The sequence below is a fragment of the Artemia sp. Qi Xiang Cuo genome, chromosome 15 (genome assembly GCF_049724085.1).
Source record: "Artemia sp. Qi Xiang Cuo chromosome 15, ASM4972408v1, whole genome shotgun sequence".
Classification (NCBI taxonomy): domain Eukaryota; kingdom Metazoa; phylum Arthropoda; class Branchiopoda; order Anostraca; family Artemiidae; genus Artemia; species Artemia sp. Qi Xiang Cuo.
In genome coordinates, this window is record NC_142808.1 from 29,694,823 (window position 1) to 29,707,869 (window position 13,047).

At 37.0% G+C, this 13,047-nt stretch overlaps 1 protein-coding gene across 1 annotated transcript in view; it reads right to left on the minus strand.

Annotated features, from left to right (window-relative positions):
• The window catches only part of LOC148943530 (salivary peroxidase/catechol oxidase-like), a 171,675-nt gene that overhangs the window by 135,632 nt on the left and 22,996 nt on the right, over positions 1 to 13,047 (minus strand). The window contains exon 2 of the mRNA XM_089101013.1: positions 4,298 to 4,531. Coding sequence (XP_088957139.1) covers positions 4,298 to 4,531 — 234 coding nt within the window. The remainder of the gene's footprint in view (positions 1 to 4,297; positions 4,532 to 13,047) is intronic.

Here is a 13,047-nt window from a genome sequence, read left to right on the forward strand (position 1 = left end):
ACAAATCAGCATCGATAAATAAATGAAACCCAAAACGAACAGAAATTAAAATAAATAAAAGAGTCAACTCAAAACGAGCATAAATTAACATGAGTAGGGCTCAAAACCCCTATGCCTTCCCAAGGACAGAACATAATATGCTCTTTAATGAAAAAAAATATAAATATTTTTACTTTTATAACTTTAATAAATCAAATAATATTAACATTTTGATGAATAAATATCAGTATATGTAAAATTAAACTGACAATGCACATTCGTTTTTTTTTTTTTTCAGTAATACTTTCTTAGATAGCTTGGATACACTTACGCTATTTTGATTTGATTAAACTTTAAGAGCAGAAGTTGCTCCGAAAGTTTGAACATAATACCCTCAGTCATTCTTGGGATGCTGCTGATATGCCTTATTCGGAATTAGCATTACAACAGTGCATTTTGATTTAATCTTAAGGCACCATTTAGTTTTTAAACATAATGGGCAAATCGGAGGGTGGGCGTGGGAGGGGGATTGGTTGCCCTCCAATCACTTTAAACTATTAAAAAGGGCACTAGCCCTTTCTATTTTCAATCGACTGAGCCCTTTTCGAAGTTTCCACGACAACTCCTTTTATACGAAGTGACCTGGTCTAAAAAAAAAGTGATAATAATACATTGTACCCACATTGGTCTTTACTATAAAAATGTCAAGCCGTCCAATCCCTTTCAACTATTAAAAAGGGCACTAGCCCTTTCAATTTCCAATCGAATGGGCCCTTTTTGAGTGTCTACGACAACGCTTTCTTTAAACACCTTATATGCCCCCAGGGTATAAATTACAACCCTGGCCCTGAGGGTTGTGACGGGTTTGTCATCCAAAAAGACCTAATTTCCAGAACTTAAACTACGTTGAACAAAACGGCTATCTCAAAATTTTCATTGCATGTGCTTGGAGAAATGGTGGTTGTGAGAGGGGCGTTAGTTGTACTCCAATCACTTTCAGCTATTAAACAGGCACTAGCCCTTTCAATTTCAAATTGAATGAGTCCTTTTGAAGTTTGTACGACAACGCTTTTTATAAAACCGTATATGCCCCCAGGGCATAACTTACAACCCTTGCCCTGATGGCAGGGGGGTGTCATCCTCAAAGACCTAATTTCCAGGACTTTCAACTATGTTGAAAAAAATTGCTATCTCAAAATTTTGATTGGATGTGTTTGAGGAAATGGCGGGCGTGAGAGAGGAGTTAGCTGCACTCCAATCAATTCCGACTATTAAATGGGGCGCTAGCCCTTTCAATTCCCAATCGAATGAGCCCTTTTTGAAGTTTCTACGACAACACTTTCTATAAAAACCATATATACCCCCAGGGCATAACTTACAACCCTTGCCCTGAGGGCTGGGGGGTGGGGGTTGTCATCTTCAAAGACCTAATTTCCAGAACTTTCAACACCGTTGAACAAAATGGCTATCTAAAAATTTTGATTGGATGTGTTTGGGGGCACGGTGGGCATGTTTGGGGCAATGGTGGGGGTGAGAGGGGGGTTAGTTCCCCTACCACTTTCAACTGTTAAAAAGGGCACTAGCCCTTCCAATTTCCAACTGAATGAGCCTTTTATGAAGTTTCTACGACAATGCTTTTTATAAAAACCTTATATGCCCCCAGGGCAAAACTTACAACCCTTGTCCTGACGGCTGGGGGGGGGGGATTTTCATCCTCAAAGACCCAATTTCCGGACTTTTCAACTGCGTTGAACAAAATGACTATCTCAAAATTTTGATTGGATGTGTTTGGGGAAATGGTGGGCGTGAGAGGGGTTTTATTAAAAAGGGCACTAGCCCTTTCAATTTCCAATCGAATGAGCTCTTTTTGAAGTTTCTACGACAACGCTTTCTATAAAAAAAACTTAAATCCCCCCAGGGCATAACTTATAACCCTTGCCGTGAGGACTGTGGGGGGAATCTCATCCTCAAAAATATAATTTCCGGGCTTTTTAACTACGTCGAACAAAATGGCTATCTCAAAATTTTGATTGGATGTGTTTGGGGAAATGGTGGGTGTCGGAGGGTGTTAGTTATCCTTCAATCACTTTCGACTATTAAAAAGGGCACTAGCCCTTTGAATTTCCAATCAAATGCGCCCTTTTTTAAGTTTCAGCGACAAAGCTTTCAATAAAAACCTTATATAGCCCCCATGGTATAACTTATAACCCTTGCCCTGAGGGCTCTGAGGGGGTTATCATCCTCAAAGACCTAATTTCCAGAACTTTCAGCTACGTTGAACAAAATGGTTGTCTCAAAATTTTTATTGGATGTGTTTGGGGAAAAGGTGGGCGTAAGAGGGGGGTTAGTTGTCCTCCAATCACTTTTGAGTATTAAAAAGGGCGCTAGCCCTTTGAATTTCTAATCGAATGAGTCCTTTTTGAAGTTTCAACAACGCTTTTTATAAAAAATCTTATATGCCCCCAGGGGACAACTTACAACCCTTGCCCTGAGGGCTGTGGGGGAGTACCCTCCTCAAAAACATAATTTCTATCTGGAAATCAACTACGATGAACAAAATAGTTATCTCAAAATTTTGATTGGATGTGTTTGGGGAAATGGTGGCCGTGCAAGGGGTATTAGTTGCCTTCCAATCACTTTTGACTATTGAAAAGGGCACTAGCCACTCCAATTTCCAGTCAAATGAGCCCTTTTCGAAATTTCTACGACAACTCCTTCGATAGGAAGTGCCCTGGTCTCAAACAAAAAAAAAAAAAAATAATAATAGCCAACATCGTTCTTTACTTAGGCAGCGCGATTGCGATACCTATGATTAACTCTCCATACAGTTTAAGCTGTAGCTGCTCCACAACAAAAGACTTATATTATATGGATTTAATTAAAACAATCTTACTAATACTGAAATTATAAACACATACGTATCAACAGAGAAAGAATTACGAAACATAAGACTATAAGTTGCGAAGCCCGTTTGTTTTAATACTATTGAAAATGGAACATATACAAATTAAGGTTAAGAGCATTACAGCTCAAGTTCTTTTCCCCACTAAAAATTGTCAGTGAATAAATCGTTTCGTAAAACTAGCCACTAGACGAGACTGGTTTTGACGGATGTTTGAGACTAAGCCCAAACCTGCGTGGTTAAAAAAAACAATGATTAATTCTTTAACTATTAGATATTAAGCGCTAGAAACCCTTAATTTGATTATAGTAGCGTTAATTAGGGGGGGGGGCAGGGATGAGATATTCCCTGCCCAATGATGATTTGTTGTCCTGCCTAGATTTTGAAAAATACCTTTTAGGTATTTTCATTGAAAAATTGTAATTTTTGTCATTTTCAAAGAAAAAAAAATAAATAAAAATACCCCACCATATTTTGGTGGGATATATTTTGCCCGACTTAATTTCCATGAATTGACACCACTGTTGAATTTCCGTTTAAGTTGTTTGCTTTAATATTGTATATAATGGGAGCCGCTTTGCCCCCTCCGCGAAAAATTCCACCAGAAAATCCCCCCCCAGAAAATTACCCTCCATGGAAAATTTCACCAAACACACAACTGAGCAGTCACAGAGAAAGTAAAAAATAAGCACCTCAAAATGTCGACCAGATGTCCTAAGGCGTAACGAAAGGACCGGATATCAAAAACAGTTTTAGGACAGGGACTGGCTGGTCTCCAATCATTTTCGACTTATAAAAAAGGACTAGAACTCTCCATTTTCGATCGAACGAGCATTCTCCAAAATTTCTGCGACCACGAGGGGAGGGATTAAATATCAATCCCTAACTCCACCCCTCTCCCCGCCCCTTCCTTAGAACTAATCCTGCATTTACCTGAAGGTTCAATGAGAGTTAGAATGTTTTGGTATTAAAATGCACCCTTTGAGGCAACTTGCATAGCTTACAGCCCATGCCCTGGGAATGGAAGGAGGGTTGTCAAGCTTGGAGGCATGGTTATTTAGCCTTTGAACTATTTTGAACAAAATGGCTATATAGAAATTTGGATTGGATGGCTTGGGGAAAAGGGGGGGGGGATAGGCCGGGTTGAAATTTCATAGGGCAAACTTTCCATAGGAAATTTTTGGAGGGGGGGTGATTTTTTGCAAAGGAGGGACTTCGCGGGGGAAGTTTCTGGGGAAAATTTTCTGCAGGGAGGGATTTTCCGAAGGGGGAACGCCTAGGGTCCAAACGCCTAGATCCTTAACTAATATCTACAATTAAATTTCTCAGAAGCAAGAAATCTCGGAATGCTTTCTTTTATAGCCTCATTATGAATTATTCATAACAACTGTGCACTTTTTGACGAATAATAATTACCTGTTTAAAGTCAAATATGGGTCCTTCTTTTGTACAAAAACAGCGCAGTCTTTTTGCTCTGAATACGCATTATAATGATTATGGTAGTACTTGTCATAACTAGGACTTCTTGGGGATTTTTTTCTTCCTGGATGAAGAGATACGTATGAATAATTACTCAAAGATTGTGCACCAACATCAGGCAAGTCATTTCCTTTTATTTGCCAGAAAACCAATTGGACCATTGTGAAACATCTGGAATATAATCGACATTAAGCGTCAAAACTCTTTTTTTTACAAGGGAAAAGTGATTTTTTTAAAATAGCAGGAAAGTAAAATTAACTCCCTAGTCTCCCTGAGTACTAGCCCCTGCATAATGAAGACATTAATGTGCAATAAATACTCCAAATAACTTAATTCGGGGCATCAAAGCCTCCTCCCCACGAAAAAAGCATTAACGAACTACAGGAAAATAAGAGAAAGGGAGAAATTCTTATAAATATCTTCATTTAGGGAGGAGACGTTAAAACATCAATTGGAATTACATAACTTAGACAATAAGGCAAAACAACACCAGATGGTGATATTCATTGGTCCGCGATATTTTTGGTACCAGTCAGGGACAGCCCTAGGTTATATATTTCAGGTATACTAACTAAAAAAAAAACTAAACTAAAAAAATATACTGACTAGAAAAAAAAATCAAGAAAAAAAATCAAAACCAAAAACAGATTTTTCCCGCCACACCCGGTATACGGAAATGCCGTGCGCTTTATATTTCATATTGAATTTCAGAATTCAGCTTTTCAAGAAATGTGGTGTAAACCCGGGAAAGTCGAGACATGCTAAAGGGAAGGAATCCTTCCCTTTGTGCGGTAAGGACGTTATAATTTGAAAGTTCTCTTTTTCTCCACTGATGTCATGGATATTTCAAAAATTGTATGAACGCACATAATTCTACAGTGCGACCAACGACCATAATCGTAGGACATGAGTAAAAATCCTAGGATATGAGTCATGAAAAGCACAGTTCCACAGGGATGAGCAAAGCCCCATGAAAATCACATTTCCGCAGGGATGAGCAAAGCCGCATGAAAAGCACAGTTCCACAGGGATGAGCAAAGCCCCATAAAAAACACAGTTCCACAGGGATGAGCAAAGCCCCACAAACCTAATTTCTGACTACTCCAACAAATCATTTACTCCTTGGAAGAGATTAATTAAAAAAAACTTTTTCCACAAAACAAGTTTTTCAATGAAAACTAAAGAACTCCATTAAACCAAAAATAAGCAAAAATAAAATCGAATAATCTACCAAGCGTGAAACTACCACAAATTAGCATTGATAAATAAATGAAACCCAAAACGAGCAGAAATTAACAAGAGTAGGGGGCTCAAAACCCCTATGCCTTCCCAAGGCCAGAACATAATTTGCACTTTACTGAAAATATATAATTTTTTTTATTTTTATAACTTTAATAAATTAAATAATATTAACCTTTTGGTTACTAAATATCAGTATATGTATATTAAACTGACAATGGTCATTCATTTGTATTTTTTCGGTAAAGTGCAAATTATGTTCTAGCCTTGGGAAGGCATATGGGTTTTGATCGCTACTCATGTTAATATCTGCTCGTTTTGAGTTTGACTCGGTTATTATTGTAATTTCTGTTCGTTTTGGGTTTCATTTATTTATCGATGCTGATTTGTGGTAGTTTCACGCTTGGTAGATCATTTGAAATGATTTTTGCTTACTTTTGGTTTAATGGAGTTCTTTACTTTTCTTTGAAAAACTTATTCCGAGGAAAAAGCTTTTTAAATTAATTTCTGTTCGTTTTATATTGAAATAGTCTTTTCAGGGAAAAAGAAAATAAAACTACAATCTTTTCGTTTTTTTAAGGCTTTATAATTTGGCCTGCTATTTGTATGCTGGGAAAAAAATTTCAGCAATTTTTAACAACATACACCCTTTAAAAATCTGGACACAAATAGTAGTGTTTAATTTAGTTTTATACCTCCTCTAGTTGACCGGAAATAGAAAACTTGATAACATTCGCAAAAAAAAATCTGTTTACTTTCTTTGATAGCTTGGATACATTTACGCTATTTTTATTTGGTTAAATTTTAAGAGCAGAAGTAGCATCAAAAGTTTGATGCCTTATTGGGAATTAGCCTTAACACTGTGCATTTTTATTTAATCTTAAGGCAAAATTTAGTTTTTAAACATAATGGGCAAATGGGAGGGTGGGCGTGGGAGGGGAACTAGTTGCCCTCCAATCACTTTTACTATTAAAGGGGCATTATTCCTTTCTATTTTAATCGATTGAGCCGTTTTCGAAGTTCCTATGACAACTCCTTCGATACAAAGTGCCCTGGTCTAAAAAAATAAAAAAATATTATATTCTACCCAGATCGATCTTTACTATAAAAACGTCAAACCTTCCAATCATTTTCGATTATTAAAAAGGGCACTAGCCATTTCAATTCCCAATCGAATGAGACCTTTTTGAGTTTCTACGACAACGCTTTGTATAAACACCTTATATGCCCCCAGGGCATAAATTACAACCTTGCCCTGAGGGTTGTGAGGGGACTTGTCATCCTCAAAGACCTAATTTCCAGATCTTTCAACTACGTTAAACAAAACGGCTATCTCAAAATTTTGATTGGACGTGTTTGGGTAAATAGTGGGCGTGAGAGGGTTAGTTGTTCTCCAATCACTTTCAACTACTAGAAAAGGCACTAGGCCTTTTAATTTCCAATCGAATGAGCCCTTTTGAAGTTTCTACGAAAACACTTTCAATAAAAACCTTACATGCCAACAGGGCATAACTTACAACCCTTGCCCTAAGGACTGGGGGGGGGGAGTGGGTGTCGTCCTCAAAGACCTAATTCCTAGAACTTCCAACTACGTTGAAGAAAATTGCTATCTCTAAATTTTGATTGGATGTGTTTGGGGAAATGGTGGGTTTGAGAGGGGGGTTAATTACCCTCCAATCACTTCCGTCTATTAAAAAGGGCACTAACCCTTTCAATTTCCAATCGAATGAGTCCTTTTTGAAATTTCTACGACAGCACTTTCTATAAAAACCTTATATGCCCCAGGGTATAGCTTACAACCCTGACCCTGAGGAATATGGGAAGGGGTTATCATCCTCAAAGACATAATTTACGGACCTTTCAACGACTTTAAAAATAATCGTAATCTCAAAATTTTGAGAGTATGTGTTAGGGGAAATTTTGGACGTAAGAGATGGGTTACTTGCCCTCCAATCCCTTTCGACTATTGAAAAGGGCACTTGCCGTTTCAATTTCCAATCGAATGATTCCTTTTTGAATTTTCTACGACAAAACTTTCTATAAAAAAAACCTTGTATGCCCCCAGGGCATAATTTACAACCGTTGCCCCGAGGGCTGTGGGGGGAATGTCATCCTCAAAAACATAATTTCCGGACTTATTAACTATTTCGAACAAAATGGCTATCTCAAAATTTTGATTGGATGTATTTGGGGAAATGGTGGGTGTGAGAGGGGTGTTAGTTATCCTCCAAACACTTTCGACTATTAAAAAGGGCACAAACCCTTCTAAATTCCAATCGAATGAGCCCTTTTTGAAGTTTCTACAACATCACTATCTATAAAAACCCTACATACCGCAGGGCATAACTTACACCCCTTGCCCCGAGGGCTCTGAGGGGGTTATCATCCTCAAAGACCTAATTTATAAAACTTTTAACTACGTTGAACAAAATGGCTATCTAAAAATTTTGATTGGATGTGTTTGGGGAAACAGTGGGCGTGAGAGGGCGGTTATTTGCCCTCAAATCACTTTCGACTATTAAAAAGGGCACTAGCCCTTTGAATTTCCAATCGAATGAGAATGAGCCCTTTTTCAAGATTCTACGACAAAGCTTTCAATAAAAAGTTTATATGTCCCCAGGGCATTACTTACAAGCCTTACCCTGACGGCTTTGGGGGGAGTGTCATCCTCAAAGATATAATTTCCGGATCTTTCAACGACTTTGAACAAAATGGTTATCTCAAAATTTTGATTGGATGTGTTTGGACAAAGGGTGGGCGTGTAAGGAGTGTTAGTTGCCTTTAATTACCTCCGACTATTAAATGGGCACTAGTCATTTCAATTTCCAATCAAATGAGCCCCTTTTTGAAGTTTCTACGACAAATATTTCTATAAGAAATTTATTTGTCCCCCGGGAATAACTTACAACCCTGGCCCAGAGGGGTGTGGGGGGGGGGAGGGTTGTCATCCACAAAGCCCAAATCTCCAGAACTTTCAACTACGTTGAGCAAAATGGCTATCTCAAAGTTTTGATTGGATGTGTTTGAAAAAGATGGGCGTTAGAGGGGGTTAGCTGCCCTACAATCACTTTCGACTATTAAAAAGGGCACTAGGGTTTGGATTTCCAATCGAATGAGCCTTTTCTGAAGTTTCTACGACAACGTTTTCTATCAAAAACCTTATATGCCCCCAGGGCATAACTTACAACCCTTGCCCTGAGGGCTGTGGGGGAGTGTCCTCCTCAAAAACGTAATTTCTTATAATTGATTGTTTCTATTTGATTCTATTTTTTTATTGATTTTACTTTCTAATTGATTCTAGTTTCTGAACAGTTATTAGAAAATAAAATCAAAGAAAAGTATCACTTGATAGAAGCTTCAGCAGCAGGAATAGATTGGGAAGTCTTAATGACCTTGGTTAAACTCTGTAACGAGTACTCAATGCATTTCTAATTTCGTAATTCTTTTTACCAGCAAATTAATGGTCTAGCGTTGGGCGCGCCCCTCTCCGGGTTACTGGCGAATATTTATGTGGAACATATTGAAAATTGGGCATTAGATTCGTATTTTTTCAAACATATCTTTTGGGGACGCTACATGGATGACGTAATATCACTCTCGAACTATGGGGAAAATGAGCTTAAGGGTTTTTTAGATCACCTTAATACATATGATAGAAATTTACAGTTTACTTTAGAAATCGAAATCGCAAATAAAATCCCATTCCTTATGTATTAATTATTCGTAGATTCGATAAACTCAATTTTACTAATTATAGAAAACCCACACAAAATTTTAGATATTTGCATTTTAAAACAAACTCCCCCCCCCACAAGTTAAAAGAGTAGTCGTAATATCCCTCGTTGATCGTGCCCTAAATATTTGTTCTGATTCACTTCAGAAATACAAACAAAGAAAGACAAGCACTTTAGACATACAAACCATCAAAGACAGACACTTCAGACCACAGTTTATATAATTATCCAGTAAGTTTACCGCAGATGATTTCTGGCTCTTCATTCTCGGTGCGAACAAAAGCTCCTCCCACTTATTTCTGCACTTATTGTCCACTTATTGGTGAGCCGGCCAAGTGTTTTTGTCAGTACTTGTTCCATAGGTGATTATTCTTTGTCTACCCGTGAAAAGATCTAATGCCGCTTATGTTTATACCAGTTTATACATTCTCTGGAGCAATCGCACCACGGTCCGGGTTTTTATAATGGGTGAGATAGGGAAATATCATACAGCTAATTATATAAACTGTGCTTCAGACATACAAACCAACAAAGACAGACACTTCAGACATAAAAACCAACAAAGACAAATACTTCAGACATACAAACAAAGAAAGACAAGCACTTTAGACATACAAACCAACAAAAACAAACACTTTAGACATACAAACCAACAAAGACAAACACTTCAGGCATACAAACAGAGAAAGATAAGTACTTTAGACATACAAACCAACAAAAACAGACACTTCAGACATAAAAACCAACAAAGACAAACACTTTAGACATACAAACAGAGAAAGACAAACACTTTAGACATAGAAACAGAGAAAGACAGACACTTTAGACATACAAACCAACACAGACAAACAATTCAGACATACAAACAGAGAAAGACAGGCGCTTTAGACATACAAACCAACAAAGAGAGACACTTCAGAAATACAAACCAACAAAGACAAACACTTCAGACATACGAACAGAGAATAACAGACACTTCAGACATACAAACAGAGAAAGACAAACACTTTAGACATGCAAACAGATAAAGACAGGCACTTTAGAAATACAAACAAACAAAGCAAAAAACTTCTGACATGCAAACAGGGACAGACAGACGATATAGACATACAGACAAACGATGACAGAAACTTTAGACATACAAACCATCAAAGAAACTACAGACATAAAGGCGCAAAAAAACAAGCACTTTATACATAAAAACCAACAAAGACAGACACTTCAGAAATACAAAACAACAAATAAAATCACTTCAGACATAGAAACAGAGAAAGAAAGACACTTTAGACATGCAAACAAAGAAAGAAAAACACTTCAGACATACAAAAGAACAAAGACAAACACTTTAGACATACAAAAAGAGAAAGACAAGCACTTTAGACATGCAAAACAACGAAAACACAGACTTCAGGCAAACAAACAGAAAAAGACAGGCACTTTAGACATACAAACCAACAAAGACAAACACTTCAGACATACAAACAAACAAAGACAAACACTTCAGACATACAAACAGAGAAAGACAGGCACTTTAGACATACAAACAAACAAAGACTAACACTTCAGACATACAAACAGAGAAAGACAGGCACTTCAGACATACAAACCAAGAAAGACAAACACTTCAGACATACAAACCAACAAAGACAAACAATTCAGACATACAGACAGAGAAAGACACACACTTTAGACATACAAACAGTGAAAGAAAGACACTTCAGACATACAAACCAAGAAAGACAAACACTTCAGACATACAAACATAGAAATAAAGGCACTTCAGAAATACGATCATTCAAAAAAAGATACTTCTGAAATGCAAACCAACAAAGAAAAACACTTCAGACACACAAACTGAGAAAGACAAGCACTATAGACGCATAAACCAACAAATACAGAAACTTCAGACTCACAGAACCAACAAAGACAAACACTTCAGACATACAAACAGAGAAATACAAGCACTTTAGACATACAAACAGAGAAAGACAGACACTTCAGACATACAAACCAACAAAGACATTAATACTGACACACTTCAAACATACAAACATAAAAAGGAAAGCACTTTAGACATACAAACCAACAAAGACAGCCTCTTAAGACATACAAAACAAAAAAGACAAAAAGTTCAGACATACAAACATACAAAAACAGACAAGCGCTTCAGACAGAAAAACCAACAAAAAAAGACACTTCAGACATACAAACAAAAAAAGACAAACACTTCAGACATGCAAACAGAGAAAGACAGGCACTTTAGATATACAAAGCAGCAAAGACAAACAATTCAGAAATACAAACAACAAAGACGAACACGTTAGATATAACAACCGACAAATAAAAACCCTTCAGAAATAGAAAAAAACAAAGACAGACACATAAGACATGCAAACAAACAATGAAAAACACTTCACACATTCAAACACAGAAAAGTGGTCTCTTTAGACATACAAATCAACTAAGACAAACACTTAAGACGTACAAAAAGATAAATACAGGCGCTTTAGACATACAAACCAACAAAGATAGAAATTTCAGAAATACAAACCAGTGAAGAAAAACACTTCAGACATACAAAGAGAGAAAAAAAACACTTTAGACATACAAACAGTGAAAGACAGACACTGCAGACATACAAACCAACAAAGACAAACACTTCAGACATACAAACAGAGAAATAAAAGAACTTTAGACATAAAAACCAACAAAGACAGACACTTCAGACATACAAACCAACAAAGACAAACACTTCAGACATACAAACAGAGAAAGACAAGCAATTTAGACATACAAACCACCAAAGACAGACACTTCATACATACAAACCAAACAAGACAAGCACTTCAGACATACAAACAGAGAAAGACAGGTACTTTAGACATACAAACAAACAAAGACAGACACTTCAGACATACAAACCAACAAAAATAAACATTTCATACATACAAACAGAGAAAGACAGGCGCCTTAGACATACAAACCAACAAAGACAGACACTTCAGACATGCAAACCAACAAAGACAAACACTTCAGACATACAAACAGAGAAAGGCAAGCACTTCAGACAAACAAACCAACAAAGACAGACACTACAGACATACAAACCAACAAAGAAAAACACCGCAGACATACAAACAAAGAAAGACATACGCTTCAGACACACAAACCTACAAATACAAACACTTCAGACTTGCAAACATAGAAAAACAGGCACTTCAGAAATACAAACCAACAAAAACAGACACTTCAAACATACAAACGAACAAAGACAAATACTTCAGACAATACAGGCACTTTAGACATAAAAACCAACAAAGACAGACACTTTAGACATACAAACCAACAAAGACAAACACGTCAGACATACCAACAGAGAAAGACAGACACTTTAGACATACAAACCAGAAAGACAGACACATCAGACATACAAAACAACAAATACAAACACTTCAGACATACAAACAGAGAAAGACAGGCACTTTAGACATACAAACCAACAAAGATAGACACTTCAGACATACAAACCAACAAAGACAAACACTTCAGAAATACAAACAGAGAAAGACAGACACTTTAGACATACAAACCAACAAAGACAAACGCTTCAGACATACAAACCAACAAAGATAAACACTTCAGACATACAAACAGAGAAAGACAGGCACTTTAGACATACAAACCAACAATGACAAACACTTCAGACATACAAAC